The sequence below is a fragment of the Varanus komodoensis genome, unplaced genomic scaffold (assembly GCF_004798865.1).
Source record: "Varanus komodoensis strain SLA01 unplaced genomic scaffold, ASM479886v1 scaffold8, whole genome shotgun sequence".
In the NCBI taxonomy this organism is placed as follows: Eukaryota; Metazoa; Chordata; class Lepidosauria; order Squamata; family Varanidae; genus Varanus; species Varanus komodoensis.
The window spans coordinates 7,459,658-7,476,415 of NW_025336481.1; the positions used below are offsets into that span (position 1 = coordinate 7,459,658).

Consider the following 16,758-nt stretch of genomic DNA (forward strand, 5'->3'; position numbering starts at 1 on the left):
CCATGTGTAGAGTCATCTCTTGGGTTGTTGGAAAAGAGTGTTTGCTATGACCATTCTTTTGACAAAATTCTACCAGCCTGTGCCCTGCTTCATTTTGTACTCCAAGGCCAAACTTGCCTGTTATTCCGGTTATCTTTTGGCTTCCTACTTTAGCATTCCAATCCCCCATGATGATAAGGACATCATTTTTTGGAGTTAATTCTAGAAGGTGCTGTAGGCCTTCATAGAACAGGTCAACTTCAGCCTCTTCAGCACCAGTGGCTGGGGCATAGACTTGGACTATTGTGTTGTTGAATGGTTTGCCTTGGATTTGAACTGAGATCATTGTGTCATTTTGCAGATTTTATCCCAGTACTGCTTTTCCTACTCTTTTACTGACTATGAAGGCTACTCCATTTCTTCTGAGGGATTCTTGCCCGCATTAGTATACCTGATGGTCATCTGAATTAAATTCACCCATTCCTGTCCATTTTAGTTCACTGATTCCTAAGATGTCGATGTTCAGTCTTGTCATCTCTTGTTTGACCACATCCAGCTTGCCTTGATTCATGGATCTTACATTCCAGGTTCCTATGGAGTATAGATATTAGCAGCATCAGACTCTCCTTTCACCGCCAGATACATCGGCAACTGAGTGTCCTTTCGGCTTTGACCCAGTCGCTTCATTCTTTCTGGTGCTACTAGTACTAGCCCTCCGCTCTTCCCCAGTAGCATATTGGACACCTTCTGACCTGAGGGGCTCATCTTCCGATGTCATATCTTTTTGCCTTTTGGTACTGTCCATGGGGTTTTCATGGCAAAGATACTGGAGTGGGTTGCCATTTTCTTCTCCAGTGGATCACATTTTGTCAGAGCTCTCTGCTATGACCTGTCCGTCTTGGGTGACCCTGCACGGCATAGCTCATAGCTTCATTGAGCTACGCAAGCCCCTTCGCCACGACAAGGCAGTGATCCATGAAGGAGAAAGCTCTTTTACATCTACTTTATTATTCTCATCTTTTCGGATGAGGATAATAAAGTGATACCAGAAAACTTGATTTCAAGAACAGTGGAGCCCCTGCATTTTAAACATACAGGAAGCTGCACATACCAGTATAACCTTCCTGTGTTTGCCCAGATGAGCAAAGAATTTCTCTGTACAGAATTACAGTCATTTGGAGAAACATCTGTGTATTGGAGGATGCCGTGTTCATCCAACTGTAGAGAGCCATTTGTTGATAGAGGATGCACATTCCCCTTTGCGCTTCTGATGTGCAGCTAGAGCTAGATTGGGGTGGGCGCACGGTTTGAAACTGTACTGAGTAGAAACAGTGTTAAGTATTACAAATTTGGTTACACTAGTTTTTAATAAACAAAAGGAGGTGGGCTAAGCAGAAATCTGTCTCCTACTAGCAAACAGCTTCCAGATCTTTTCTGCATGTGTGCAAGGCTCAGTTAACCTTGATCAAATGCAGAAGAAAAAGTCTCATCATTCACATTCCTGTGCATAGAACACTGAGGAAGGCAATGGATATTTTCATTCCGGAAACCCCATATACAGATGTTCCTGCTATAAATAGATGATGGGAAACTTCTTTTTAGCATTCTGGAAAACTCCAAGGTCACTCAAAAGAGCTTGACTTTTCTGCAAATGAAATGAATTATTGTGTGTGCTGAGGGGACATATTTGGAGGGTAAGAGGTTGTGCAGAGTTTTGATAAGTGTACTGATCTCTGCTAGAAATCCCAAATGACTTTAATAAGTATGCACTCAAATCAACTGCTGATGAACACGTGTGTGCAGGCGAGTGCATCTTTCTGCATATGTCATGTCTAGTGAGGTATGTATGTGACTTCCATTGCTGCTCATAAAACAATTGATCATACCCTGTCTGAAGATGTGAACAGAGCGCGTGTCAACCAAAAATATTAAGCGGCATTTTAACTGTTAATATTATTGGATTTTATCTGGCCAAGGCGGCTTATTTTATATTGTATTTTTGTATTTTTAATCTAATGCTTATATTTTTTAATTTAAGATTATAATTATTTTAATTTATTGTTGTATGCCACCCCGAGGCTTCGGCGAATGGGGCGGCATAAAAATGTTTTGATAAATAAATAAATAAATAAATAAATAAATAAATATTCGGCAATGATCGAACATGTGCTCGCGCTCTTCTCATTTCTGATGTGCAGTCTGATTCACATATAGTTCCTCAGTACACTGAATCAGCCCCACATTAACCCATGGAATAAATTTGCACAAATTGGTGCAACTTTCCCATTGTATCACTGCTTAATTTGCACAAAGTGAGCCACTCTCAAGGGAATGAGTGGGAGGCAAGCAGTGAGGATGCTTGGAGAGTCCTAGCACTGTTGAGCATTGCCTGTTTGCCCTTCCATAGTTATGTCTGCCTTGTGTAACTTGGACACAGCCAAAGTCTGAGTGTATTAAGGTAGGAGTGATATTGTTTTGGTATTTTTTCAAATTTGGGGCTCACAGCCTTGGATGGAAATCCATATCATTTGGTGTGGCGGTTTAGGCTTAGAGCCAGTGTTGTACAGTGGGGCATCCCTGTCTTTCCCGCTGCAGGCCTCACAAATCCCCCACATTCGCTCCAGAGGTTTCCCTGACCCCCCAGGGCAGTTCTGTGGAGCATGCCTGGTGGGAGGATCCGTTCCACCAGCGGTTTCCCTTCTGCTAGTGAAACAATACCATTGAATTTAAACCTTAACTCTAAAACTGGTGTGCATGTACTCATTTAACCTCTTTAGCCCACAAAGTTCCAACAAATCTATAAGGATTAACAAGCACAAGAAAACTTTACTTTTGTCCAGATGTTTGCTTGTTTTTAAAGAGCCCAAGGACAGAGTTCACAGATGTTTCTTGCAAATGGTTTCCCATAGCTGGAACTGCATCCCTGTATTCTCCAGTGCTACAGCTTGCTGTCTTTCCCTTAAGAATCCCACATACCCCTAAATTACAGTTCAAAGGTTGCATCATACACAAACAGTGAACTTAAAAGTTGTTTCTCATTGTGGGAATTGCTCAAAGTTGAGCCCTGTCTGAGCATGCAAATGTATGAATGATCCACAAGTTGCCTTATTTTAAAAATAGGAAGAACGCTGCTTACGTTCACTTGCCTGGTTCACTGAGCTCCTTTTATTTCTCAGGCCTTTTAAAAACAAATGCGTTTAAAGTGGGAGCAGAGAAGACGTGGGAATTATCCTTCTAAATCTCTCAGTGTGTGTGGGGGGGTATTTTTTATGACTGATGGTTTAGGCTAGGATGAGAAGAAACAGCCTTAATTGCTTTCTTGGCAATTCTGCCCTTCACAGTGAACTGAGAATAGAGGGGCAGAAACAAAGACATCCTTCTGGAGGAATTTCAGTCTCTTCTGAGATGGTGCTAGGGATGGAAGGGGTCGAGCTGGGAGCAGATGGCAAGGTAAGGCATTCATTGTTGAACTGCAGTTCTGGGTTCTTCGTTGCACATTGGGGGCCTGTTCAGTTTCGGAACCAATCACAAGCAATGCCCTGTGTGCTCTTCGTAGCTCATGGTGTATCTTGTCATACTTCACTTCTGTTTGCTCTTCTAGTCTGAGTTCAGTCTATCATACTTGGTGAGGTTAAGATTGCTTTGCAGACTTCAACTCGAAGTGATGGAAAATCTTGCAGGACTGATTTTCTTATGAGGAGCTTGAGCAACAGAGGGGCAGTACAGAATTTCAGGGCAGAGGCCAAATCCAGCCCTTCTGGGCTCGCAGTCCAAAGGTCCATTTCCCCTTTCCTCCCTCCCACAGATCCTTTGATGCCTACCTTACTTTATTGCCATTTTTCTCCCATTTGTAAAAAGCTGGAATGCATGAAGGGCTTTAACCTAAAATTTGCTAGTATCTTGTTCTTTTGGTCCTTCTTCCTTTTGCTTCAGCTGTGTGCACCACTGGAACGTGGTCCCAGAAACTTCTCCAAAATGGAATTTGGCCTGAGGCTGAAAGAGGTTCTGCATCCTCATTTTAAAGCAACATCAGCTTCCTTCAAAGCAGGCTGCATGCAGTTTAAGTCACAGAAACGCTTCCTTGCCTGCTAGCCTCCTTCACTGGCTGTGCTGAAACCACCAAACTGTTTCTTGCTCCAGGCTTTGTCCAAGGTGGTGTGTCTGTTTCATTAGCTGCTAGACTACATTTGTTAGATACCCATTTATCCAGGTATCTTGTGTCCAAGGTACAATCCGTCTTTGTTCTCCCTTTTCCCCATTTTTTTAAAAACGTGTTTACTAGAAACACATGCTACTTGGCAGCAAATTCAGTTCCTTGCAATTCATTTGATTTAACCGAATCATAAAAACAGGAGGCAGTAAGCCAGTGCTAGCACAGTAGCATTAGTGCTTGCTAGTGAATTTGCTGCAGAATTGGGATGGCAAGCTGTCCAGCTGAAATCCTGCAGCAGATTGTCACTTTTCCCCTTCTTTAACAAGTCCTAAGGACATCACACTAGTGCTGGTTTTTACAAACAGGTTTTCCTAACCCTCTCAGGGAGCTTTGTTGGCTATTGCGGTGGGATGGAAATCCAAAAATAAATACGTTTGATGTAATGAGCAGCAGCAGTGACAGCACTGAATGCTTTGTACTTCAGAACTGTTACCCGTGACTTCCAGTTACAAGAAACGGTTTGTTTGAACAAAGAGGCTAGAGCTTAGCAAACCCATGGAAAGGTGATAGGGTGGCAACTCTTGCTAATGTCAACGGTTGTCTTACAGGTTGTGTCTTATGCAAAGTTCTTGTATCCAACCAATGCCCTCGTTGGCCGCAAAAATGATGCCCATGGTGCAGTTCCTGTTTGTCGAGCCACCGTCCCAAGGAGCGCTGGTGGGTCAAGGTATAAACCTGCAGCAGCCAAAACGATACCTTCCACCACAGACATGGGTAAGTGCCATCGAACTGCATTTCACCTTCATGTTGACCTTCTGTGTTAAAATTATTTTTAAATGGCTGAAAGGAAATATTGTTAGGATGATATTTCAGCAACTGAAACCACTAGAATATCAGCAGCTGCAGTTTTTGCTGAAGCAAACTAGAATAAGAACAGGAATTTAAGTTCCATTTGGAAAGTAAATGAGGTAGTCTAAATTGTTCAAGGGTTCAGGGTTTGCCTTTTGATTATCATTAGTAGCATTTGCATTAATAATAATAAGGTAATGTAATGCGATGTACATAATATGTTAAAGAATAACAAGCAAAACATCACGTTCCTGCGGTTAGGAATTACAGTTTAATCCTACACATCTAAAATCTCTCTGTGTGTGGTGCATTTTGCATCTTCTTAGAATGCCTCTGACTGCTTCTAACAAGGTTTAAGCTGATTGTATGTAACTGCAAGGAAAGAAAGGCGGCAGTTTTGCTCCCAGTCATTACTTTTTGACTAAAAGGAACTACATCTGATACAATATATTATTAATAATTCCTATTACTCCTACATTACACTACATTTATATCCCACCTATTTTCCTTGCACACCAATTTCCCTAAGGCAGCTTACATGATCTTTCTCCTCTCTATTTTATCATCAGAACAATGTTCGGCTGAGGTCTGTGACTGGCCCAAGGTCACCCAGTTAGTTTTATGGTTGAATGGGAACTAGAATCTGAATCTCCCAAGTCTCAGTCTAGCACTCTTAACCAATAGGCCATAATGACTTGCAAAGAAACACATCTGTATTCAAATAAAATGCATCTCTAAATATGTACTCTGTGCCATTTCTTCAGCATCATAGAGGTCTGCTTTTGGAACTGAGGATGTTGGCCAGAGATGTGAGGACAAAAGCACAGGAAGATAGGAAAACTGGAAAGATATATATTTTAATCCTCACAGTCCGCCTTTCGGGCCCTCAGGTTCTGAACATGGTGCTGCACATTGGAGATACACTAATGCAAAAAACTGCATCAGTTTCAGTTCTGCCTTCTTTCCTACAATTAAAGCCACTGGAACCTTCCTGAGCAGGAAGTGAAGGGCTTCAGTTATGCAGAACAAAAGAAGTTCCAACAAGATACAAGTTTTTGTAGTCCAGAACATCTTGTTAGGAGAGGTTGCACTAAATGCTAAATAAAATGAAACAAAGAAGTTGGATATTAACCACACAGAAGAGAGGCAGGAACACTGAACCAAGCCAAAAACCCAACAGAGCTGAAAGGCTTTGCCAGCACACCAATGAAAAGGGTGGGACGGGGGGGTGGAATCAGGCCTTCCAGGTAGGAAGTACCACAACCTGGGTTACAGACACTGAGAAGACCCTTTCCTGTGTCCCAGGTAGTGGGTCTCTGGTGAGGGAATTCTGTGCTGGGTGAGAAGACTTATGTGCAAGAAGAGAATTATCCTGCTCTCAAACTATTTAGGGATTTATAGGTATTAACCAGCCCTTTGAACTGTGCTTAGAAACAAACTGTCAGCTGATGCAGTTTGAACAATATAGGAGTTGCATTCCCTGGAAAACAGTCCCTGGGCATGAGTCCAGCTGCTGCATATTGCCTGGGATAGTAGTCACAGTAGAGCGATAAGGGCATTGCAGTGTATTGGAGCAGCACCCATGTCCCTTTTGCCTACCCTCTTTGTTCCTACCCGCTGAGTCTTCTGCCAAGAACTAGACACACTTTAATCATTTGTATTATGCATTTAATGATTAAATTCCACACCTTCAGTTCCTAAGAGATTCCAGGGCAACATGCCTTTTTTGACCCATCCATAAGTAGAGGAAATAAGCGGCTCTTTAATTAAGAAGAGAGTGTCTCAGAAGGCAGCATTCTTCCCAACTTCCATACTTCAACAATAAAATTGTAGGCATGCATAATATGAACAGTACTGGCTTAAACTCTACCAATGTAATCAATCTCCTGGTAGCTGAGTGGGAGATTCCACCCTGTCTAGTTCTTCAATGCAGCCATTGTGCATTGAAACAGCAGGACTGACTAAATATAGAAAAAATCTTTCCTGGGGCCTCATAATCGTGATAAGGCAATGAATACTGGCAGGACGTTTTCTGAAAACAGAACAACGCCTTAAAGAGCAAAAATCCAAATAACGTTTTCTAAGAATCTGGGAAAAGTACCAACCATGTTACAGTGATAACGTTGAGATGGTTAATGCCAGTGTTCAGTAAATATCCTCTCTGGCCAAATTTCAGGTTTTGCAACCATTGCTCAACACACTTTTTGAACTGAACTGCCCCACGTAAAAACAAATGAAACCTGCAGCAACATGGAGCAGAATGGATTGCTCCTGTTCAAGTGCCAGCTGGCCATAGCCTCTTCTTGATACTTCGTTCCATGCTACCTCGCTTTGTTTTGTTTTCTCCTCAGAGCAGTCGCTCAGTATTCCATGCCCATTTGAACATGCTCGGTCCTCATTGTGCAGTTCGGTGGGCAGAATGAAAACCTGCATCGTTTTCCTAACACTCTTTTGTACTTCTTGACGTTTTCCTGAGTCTGTGGATACCACGCTGTGGTACATGGGCAACTTTAGGATCTACATTTGAAGGAGGAGTTTGCTATAAGATAGGATGATAAATGGAATACCAGTGTACAGAACAGGCCTGCTGGCTTCAGACTTTCGTTACAAAACCAGTCTCCTTTTTTCCTGGATCAGCAGATTTTGCCATACAAGGATGTTTTGGTTTTGGGCATTGGATCATCTTACTTCAAAAATCTGTTCTTCATAACACAGAAGCCATAAAGAAACCAGCTTGACCTTCAGAATAATAGCTGGTGATTGGTCCTTATAGCTCAAGCATGGGGAACCATTTTCAGCCTGAGAGCCAAGAGAAACTCTCTGAGACTTCATTTCAGTGGTGGGGAGGAGGGCAAAAGGCAAAAGGAGGGGGCAAGAAAACAAAACCAGCCAGCATGTTAGAGCCTCACCCTCTCAAAAGCATTCAGAATGGAATACTACCACCAACTCGGTGCAATATAGTCACCTCTTGCATTGCAGCCAGTGTTGGGAGAGGCCCCAGAATGCCATGGCAGCAATACTGTATAGAAGGGGTGTTGATCTTCTTTCAGCCCAAAAAGGCACGTTCGTTTTCAGAATTCCACTGGTGGATGAGCTGAAAGCAAAAAGCGGGTGTTGCGGTCAAACTACCAAAAAACGCTAGCATTTTTAGCTCAAAGCTCCTCCTGCCTACAACTGAGCTTTAGGAGAGTCAATTCAACCTTTTGGAAAGGAGGGCCAGCTCAGGCTCTCAAGGGGCAGGATTTGGCCATCAGGCCTGAGCTCCTGTGCCTGTGATCGAGCCCAACATGTCCTGCTTTGAGCATCCACAAAACTCAGTGTCCTCTGATTTTGGCTATCTAAATGTAAACATATAACCACTTGAACTGGTATTAGAAGGAATATGTATAAACTGCTCTGAATTATTTAATGAAAGGCAATTTTCTTCTTCTGCATTCATACAGAGCTCTCAGTATCCCTGATATCTTAAGAGAAACATGCCATGCAACAAATTGGTCCTTGGCATGGAGAGCTAACAGCCTGAATTCCAGCAAGGAAGGAAAGCCATAGAGGGAAAAATAAAAGGAATGTGCAGGTCATGTGAATTTGGATAGGCAGACACGCAATTCTTGTAGTGCTTTCTGCCTTTAATGGCAGTGTTTGAAGCCAAGTAAATATTGTGTGGTGTCCCTTGTGGAGAATATCCACCTCAAAAGTTCAAAGAGGCTGTTTTCCTCACAGCTGTGCTGCCCCCATTTGTAGAGCCATAGGGAGCTGTTTACCCCAAACCAGGCCATTAATCTAACACAGGGTGACCAACGTCTAGCCTTGCAGATGTTTTGGCCTACAATTCCCATCAGCCCTAGCCTGCACTGCGAAAGGTGAGGACCGTGGGAGTTGTAGGCCAGAGCATCTGCAGGGTCACAGGTTGCCCGGTCCTGCTCTGATTAGCAGTAGCTCTCCAGGGTTTCATACTGAAGACTGTATCAGCTGCACCTGGAGAGAGCAAGAACGGCACTTAAAATGTTTGGCATGTGAAACGTACTCCTCTGCTGAAGGGGTTTCAGAAATCCAGAAAAGGGGTTTCTGTGTTGCTTTTTCTTAAAACTCTCCTTCAGCACAGCAGTGAACTCCTAGGGCATAAGCAGCTTTTTATTATTATGTCCAGGGAATGAAGTCGGTGAGCTGGTGGAGTACAATCCAAATCTCCTTGACGACCCTCAATGGCCCTGCGGGAAGCACAAGCGCGTCCTCATCTTCGCATCGTACATGGTAAGACATGGATCTTGTGGAACTGCGTAGCAAATGACGTATTGCAACCCTTCCAGCAGCAACATGTCAATTTTCCTTTAAAAGAAGGTGTTTCCTAATAACACACACGCTCCTTGTTTTTCATTTGCTTTTAATAGAAAAGCATGGGGGGGGGGTAGTGGGTTTTGTTTTGTTTTGGCCGCTGCAGCAGATTCAAAGTTACTAAAATGACCACAGTGGCCACAGTCGGCTTATGCGTACTGCCCACCACTTTTACAAGTGCAGATTAGCTTCTAGTTATTATCTTCCCTCCTTAAGAACAACTATGAGAAGGGTTCCAGTTTCATAGTTCAGGGCCCCCAGAGTGTGTGAGAGAGAGTTTACAGCTAAATGCCAAACTTGATATAACAGAGAGCTGGGGGCAGATCTCTCCAATATTCGCTTTTTATTATTTGGATTGAGGCTGCAGTACTTAAATCCCACCACCCACTGCAAAGCTGTTATTAGCTACCTCTAGTATTGCATCTATATTCCCCCCACTCCCAGCTATCAATAGCATGGGGGAGGTAATGACTGCTTTTAACAAAAGAGACCTGCTTTGGCCCTCAGGTGAGGTTTTGTGCAGTGCACAACTAACCTACAGATTTAATTGTAGATGTGATGACGACAGTTCAACTGGAGAGCTTTTAAAAGAATTCGACAAACTTACAGAGCATAGGTCCACCTGTGCCTAGTATCCATAACAGCTGAAGCTGTGTACAGGCATATTTCAGTGGAGTTTTGGGTTTTCTTCTGCTGTATGAGCATTGCTCATCTGCCTCCCTGGTAGAATCCAGGGTGGACTGTTGTCCCTTGACTACTCTTTGTGAAGAAGATTGGCTGAGTTTATCCCACCACCAATGCCTGGAAACTTATCACTTCTGATTAGCTCTGTATCCAGCACCATTTTTAAAGCAAATCCATTTGTTGTGGCAGACTTCAAACCCTGCCCTGGATTGGTGGTATGCAACTGACTGTCACGAGGATCAACCAGTCAGCACCCTTCACACACACAAGTAGGGAGGGGCGTGAGAGGTGACTTCAGCTGTGCAGAGCATGTTGTGACATTGGCAGCTTTTTCCTGGAAGTAGGACCAGAGTCGCATTCAAGTTTGGAAGCTGGCCTTCCAGTCCAAACAGTGGCAAGTGTGAGTCCAGGGCACACTCATCTCTTGGGCCCTGTAGCTCTGCATACAGCCTAAGCATTCCCAGGCAGAAGCAATATGCTGTTTATTGGCTGTTGGAGAGTAGCGTCATGCCTGAGACTGAGTTCTGAACCAGGGAAGCCTCCAGTTCCAATCTCATCCTCAGTCATGGGCAAGCCAAGCCACCATCTCTCAGCTCTGACCATCATCTGCAGTATTGGGAATTATCTACCTTTCAGACGGAGTACCTATGAACTGCTCTGAACACTTTCAAGCTCACCCTGGCATCTGGTGGGTCCATGCTATTAACGATCAAAAGCAAGGAATTCCTAACGAACTCAAGACTTAAGTTCTACATATCAATCAAGCTGTTACACTGGCACCAAGGGAGAATTTATTTCATTGCATCCAAAGACTACGGGAAGACGGAGTTGCCACCTCTCTTCACCTCCTGCTTTCCTCTCGCATTAGACCTTCTAGACACAGAATACCTTGGGGTATTGGCTGGGGTGCCCTAGGGCAGCCTTCCTTCAACCTGGTGCCTTCCAGATGCATTAGCCTCCAGCGCCACACATTGTCCTGCCAATACTGCAAAACAAAGGGAGGGAGAGAGAGAGAACTTTTTGAAGCTCAACAGTCCTGCACTGTACTTGGAGGTCCCAAGTATTACAGGATTAAGAGATTACCAAAACGCTTTGAAACCTTCTGTCCTCAAAGAGATTAGACTTTTCTCATCTCTACAGTGATGGCCTAGATACAGGAGGAATTGAGTGTAATCCTGTACAAGGGCAATGATGGTTAATAGCAGAAACTTAATATAACATGATACCAGCTAAGGCCATCCTGCCGTGAAGTTGCTTCTGACACTAATCACTAAAACCCAGGTTCATGGGTTGCCACTATGCAATAAAAAATTCTTGTTGAAAAGGGTCTGCTCTGTAAGCTCTGATGGAGCCAGATGTGTTTTGAGAATGGAAAAGTCAAAGGAGACCCTGAATTCAATTGTGTGGGGGGCTGATAAAGCAAGAACTGTTGGAATGCATCCAATGTTAATCCTACTTATGAGTATATCCATTGAAATGAGTGGGGCTGAAGTTACAGTAACATTGGATACAGCCCATAACGTGTGCAGAGAACTGAACAGGAGTTCAAGCAAGGGCATCATGCTGTGGAAGATAAGACCTTCGCCAGTCTTCTCTGCAGCTTCCCATCAGCTGTTGAGCAAAGCATTCTGGGCAACAATTCTTCATCATCCCCTCTAATCAGTACTCACAGCCTTGAGGCTGGCACTGTCACAGTCAGTCCAGTCACAGGAGTTGGAGTTTCTGTGATTAGTCCTATTAGAGAAGACCTGCTGAAATAGACAGGACAGGACTTAAGATATCATAGCCAACTTGAGTCTCATTCATTTTGATGGGTGTACCTGATGTAGGATGACCTTTACATACTAACTATTGTGTATCTATGGGTGTGACCTTGAAAATATTGTGGAAATGAGAGAGGACAGTCAACTTCATGTTAACCAAACGTATTATTATTATTATTATTATTATTATTATTATTATTATTATTATAACATTTCTATGCCGCCCCTTGCCGAAGCCTCGGGGTGGCTTACAACACAATAAAATACATTGAAATACAATAGAACATAATAATGATGGAGCTTCCCTCACTTGTTACCATTGAGATGTACGTGTTAATATACTGTTTGTATAAACCAAGTGTAGTTGGTACTCAAACCCCTTTTCTCTGGGTCACTGAAGATTGCTGGAGTGCTTGGCAGACCACTTAATAAAAAATTGTGCTATAAATCAAATCACACACATAACTCATATTTTGATAATCATCATTTTGAAGCAATGCTTCATTGGTAGACAAGGTTCACAGATATGTTTTGCAGCACTGGCCTCAGGTCAGGCTCAGCAAGTGTATCTTTAACTGGTATTTTTTATTTTTTGGAGCGGGGAAGTTTAGTATATTATGGCAGTACTATATTGTGAAAATCATGAGCTCCGGCCCAGAACCTTGTTAGCCAGCCCTGGTCATGACAGACTTAGTTTCTTCCATCTTAAAAAATTAATCTCATACAGGACTAACTGCAGATATTCTCGATTGCTCCACCTTTTCCACAGACAGCCTGAATTGAGTAGAGCACCAGCAGCCTGTTGATTGTAGTTTGAGAACCTTTGTTTGACACTGTCCACAAAGAATCAGTGTATATTGTTGATAAAAAGTCCCTGATTAGTTCTTGAATGCAAATGACAGTTTATGGGACACAGGGCAAAATCTGCAAGACCTGCTGTGCATATAAAAGCTTAAAACCAAGAGAAGATGGAATAAGAGGTATTGTTGGAGTGACCACGATGGCTTGCTCCGTTTTCAAATAATTCTTGCACCAGGATAGACATTATAAGAGATCTGTGGCTGCTATCAAGAGCTTCTTAGGTTTTATCTCCAGTAATATCTAGTAAAAGAAGCTATGTGACATGAGATCATAGTGGTCCATCATAGAATCATATAATAGTAGAGCTGGAAGGGGCCATGGAGGCCATCAGGTCCAACCCCCTGCTGTTGCAGGACATCAATTTACACTCATCATCATCTCCACTCCATCTGATTACCTGCTAGTTAGTTTCAATGTTATCTGATCTCTCTCTCTCTCTCTCTCTCTCTCTCTCTCTCTCTCTCTCTCTCTCTCTCTCTCTCTCTCTCTCTCTAGAAGCAACTTTGCTTTTTTTTTTTAACGTTGCTGAAAATAATCCCTATTTCTTTTTATTTCAGACCACAGTAATAGAGTATGTGAAACCCTCAGACCTTAAAAAAGATATGAATGAAACATTTAAAGACAAATTTCCTCACATCAAGCTGACGCTGAGCAAAATCAGAAGGTAAAAAAAAGAACAAGGTGTTAAAGAGGAGGGAGCATCACTGTAGTTCCAAGTCACCATGGTACAGGCCTCTTTCTTCCTAAATGTGTGCAAAAAAATTAAATACGTAATATATGTTTAGACTTGCATCCTAGTCTTACACATGTTTACTTGGGTATGTCCCAGCTGATTTAGTGGACTTCTTCCCAAGTAAGTGTGCAGGTAAAATGCTCCCTTGGCATTTTTATAAACTCAGGGCTCCTTCATACCCCATCTGATGTCTCACACCATGTAAGAGGCTAGAGTGCGAGATACTGATTCTATTGATTATAGTCGATCACCCAGTCAGTCGCTTAATTAATGCGTTCTCTGTTTCATGCTAGCTGTGCTGTAGGGGGTATTGATTTGTACAGAGGAATACATGGTAGTCCCATCTTCACTGTAAAGCAACACAGCGCAAGTTGGTGCCCTTGATGAGAACTAAGCCTTCAGTGCTCAGACTAGTTCCAGTTTTTAATGGAAGACAGCACTAGGGAAAGTTTCTGTCTTTTCCTAGTTTCTCACCCATTTTTCTGCAATTGCTGTCACATACTCAGCTGCTAAGATTCCCCTCTCCTTCTTGCATGCTGCAGTCTTGCTCATGTGACTCTGCCGCCTTCCATTGTTCTTACCATGCTTCAAATTCTTCAGGTTTTCCTCTTCCAGGCTTGTCTCCCCACATGTGTAGCTTTGCATGAGCTCATCCTTAAGTTATGGAGGTCCTTGAGGTTTTTAGCACCTGCCACAATATTTCCTATGCCTGGAACAGTCACTTTTCTCAAAGGCTCATCTTCCAATTCCCATGGTTTTCAGTATAGCTAGCTGACAGCAAACACTCGGAGCCTGAACTAGGTAAATTTGGGCCAGGCTAATATAACAGTGCAGCAGTGCGCCCCCCCCCCCCCCCCCCGCCCCAACTCCACCTGACTAGAATGGGTGTCACATGCTTAGTTTGCCAATCCCCTCCAATGATTTGCTAAACCGCATGACGCCACGATGGGCCATGTTCCCCTTGCCTCAAACGTCCCGCCTGTTGATATTCTACTTATTCTAGCCTTCACTTTGATGGCGCAACTTTAGATCGACCGAGGCACAGGTTTGGACAGAATCGGCGTCACCCTTCGTCAGCCTACTACTTCCAGATCTACTGGAGTGCAACTTCCAGCATTCCTAAGCCAATATGGCTAGCATTCTGAAGCAGCATGGACCATGCTATTTGGAAATTCTTGAAGAGCCTCAGGTTGGGGAAGGGTGAAAGAGCAGAAAGGCAGTTAGAGGACGCCTCCCTGCACTTCCCACCCTTCTGTAAGCTCCTGGGGATTCCTCCTTATCCACAGCCCCCCTCTATGCCCATATAATGCCATGCATGCTCTTTCCCCCTCACTGAAGCTCTCAAAGATTAGCCATCCTTTCAAGAGCAAACACGGTCCTGCTGGCCATCCCAAATAGTCACTCGGTGCAATGGCAATCCACACCTATCCTCCCCCACACACCCCTACCCTGGATCATGAGGGCATTCTCTTTTTTCCATGTGCAAATACTTGAAGACAGAGAAGTCATTCAGATCAATATTGGCTCACTCCATTTCTGTATCCCATGAGCTACTCAACTCGCATCATGAGGTTACCTGAGACACGTGGCTCCACATCACCACAGAGGTGCATGAAGGCGCCTTCCCTCCTCTTCCTTTTCATCAACAGGAATGTGGTCTTTTTGTAAGCCTACTGATATCAGCCAGCTAGAAATGAGCTTCTGCCAGACAAACACCCTCCAAAAAACAACAACAATGAGAATCTGGTGGGGTTTAAGTGCCTGTCTCTTGAGCAGTGGCAGTCTTTTGTCTCTTCTTGAAAAGGATGTTGTCTTCTCCCTTCCCCTTCCAGCTTAAAGAGAGAGATGCGGAACCTGAGTATCGAGTGCAGCCTGGAGCCGGTAACGGTATCCATGGCTTATGTTTACTTTGAGAAGCTTGTTCTTCAAGGCAAACTCAATAAACAGAACCGCAAACTGTGTGCTGGTGCTTGTGTGCTACTCGCAGCCAAGATTAGTAGTGATCTCAGGAAACATGAAGTCAAACACCTTATTGATGTAAGTACAGCCAAATTAAGTTCCAGCAGAGTCTAAAGGTCTGAAAATGGCCTTTGTACAACTTTCTCCTCCGTGAAGCCTGTGTGTGAACACTTTTACAGACTTGCATAGAATTTTGAAGGAAAATCTGTCACAAACTTGAGCATTGAGGCTGCAGACCAGACATAGTTTTTCAGTATTTTAACAAGAGTGCTCTATGCAGATAATCCTAAGAGAAGTGTAGTGAAATCCGCAGGAGAGGGGAAGGGGGGCAAGACTGTAGTTCAGTGGCAGAACACAGGCTTTGCCTGAAGAGGAGTCCCCAAAAGGACTAGCAGGCATCCTGCCTAAAACCTTGGATTGCTGCTAATAATACTGGGTGGTGGCAGCTGCTCCTTTTTGTTAATTTCTATACCAACTAATGGCCAAAGCTCTTAAAACAGTTCATAAAAACAATAAATGGACCTCAAGATAAGGTAGCTTCCAGTATACCTGTGCACAGTCTGCTGAATTAAAAAGCTGCTCAGGCCATAATGAAGGGAGACGTGGGGATTGTGCTGTCCCTGCAGTTCTGCAAAGCTAACTAGTTGTTTGCTATTAGCTGATTGTGCACTAGAAATCCTATGTTCAACTGGAATTCAAAAATGACAGCACTGGGATTGGGGCTTCTTGGTCCAAAAGGAGTCCTTCAATAAATCTATTTGTTCAGACCCATGGACATCTTTTTGTTAAAGCTCCTATTGGCGACTCTCCTAATAGCTGCAGATAGATTTCTTTTTCACCTTTGATCTGAGAAATATTGGGTGGAATGGTGTTATATAGGCCAATCCTATGCATACTTACATAGAAGCAAATTCTACTAAGTTTGGTGGGAATTACTTCCATATAAGTGTGCATGGAATTGCAGCTCCAAAGAACTATTTCAATTTAATTCTATGTTTATTGATGTATTAGCTTTATATCCCACCTCTTTCTTTTTTTAAAAGAATTCAAGGTGGCTTACATCATTCTCCTCCACCTTCTCTCAATCTTGTCCTAAGTGTTTTAAATGAATCCTTGTCTGCCAGTCAATACCACAGCCCAAACAGAGGCTGTTTGGCTCTTCCACAGAAGACAGCAACACAGGTCTCTCCTCATGCTTTACTAATGTGATCGGTCCCACCCTTACTTGGAACAATCCCATCAGCAGTAATTATTAGAATATAAGTTCTGCAGGAGAGCAAGCAAAGGTTGAATATCCTGCTACAATGACATGCAACATCTTGGTGTGGTTCTCACTGAGCTATCGGACTGTATTTGGGGTTAGGGAGTAGAATGCAGATGGAAGCTTATGTATTTCAGTGCTCGCCTCTTAAAAAAGTCTCTGCACATAAATCCATTCTGTCAAG

At 43.3% G+C, this 16,758-nt stretch overlaps 1 protein-coding gene across 1 annotated transcript in view; it reads left to right on the forward strand.

The window, feature by feature from the left end:
• Nucleotides 1-16,758, forward strand: part of CABLES2 (Cdk5 and Abl enzyme substrate 2) — a 53,287-nt gene that overhangs the window by 32,564 nt on the left and 3,965 nt on the right. Inside the window, exons 4-8 of the mRNA XM_044455158.1 lie at nucleotides 3,321-3,429; nucleotides 4,741-4,906; nucleotides 9,129-9,232; nucleotides 13,179-13,285; nucleotides 15,187-15,391. Coding sequence (XP_044311093.1) covers nucleotides 3,321-3,429; nucleotides 4,741-4,906; nucleotides 9,129-9,232; nucleotides 13,179-13,285; nucleotides 15,187-15,391 — 691 coding nt within the window. The remainder of the gene's footprint in view (nucleotides 1-3,320; nucleotides 3,430-4,740; nucleotides 4,907-9,128; nucleotides 9,233-13,178; nucleotides 13,286-15,186; nucleotides 15,392-16,758) is intronic.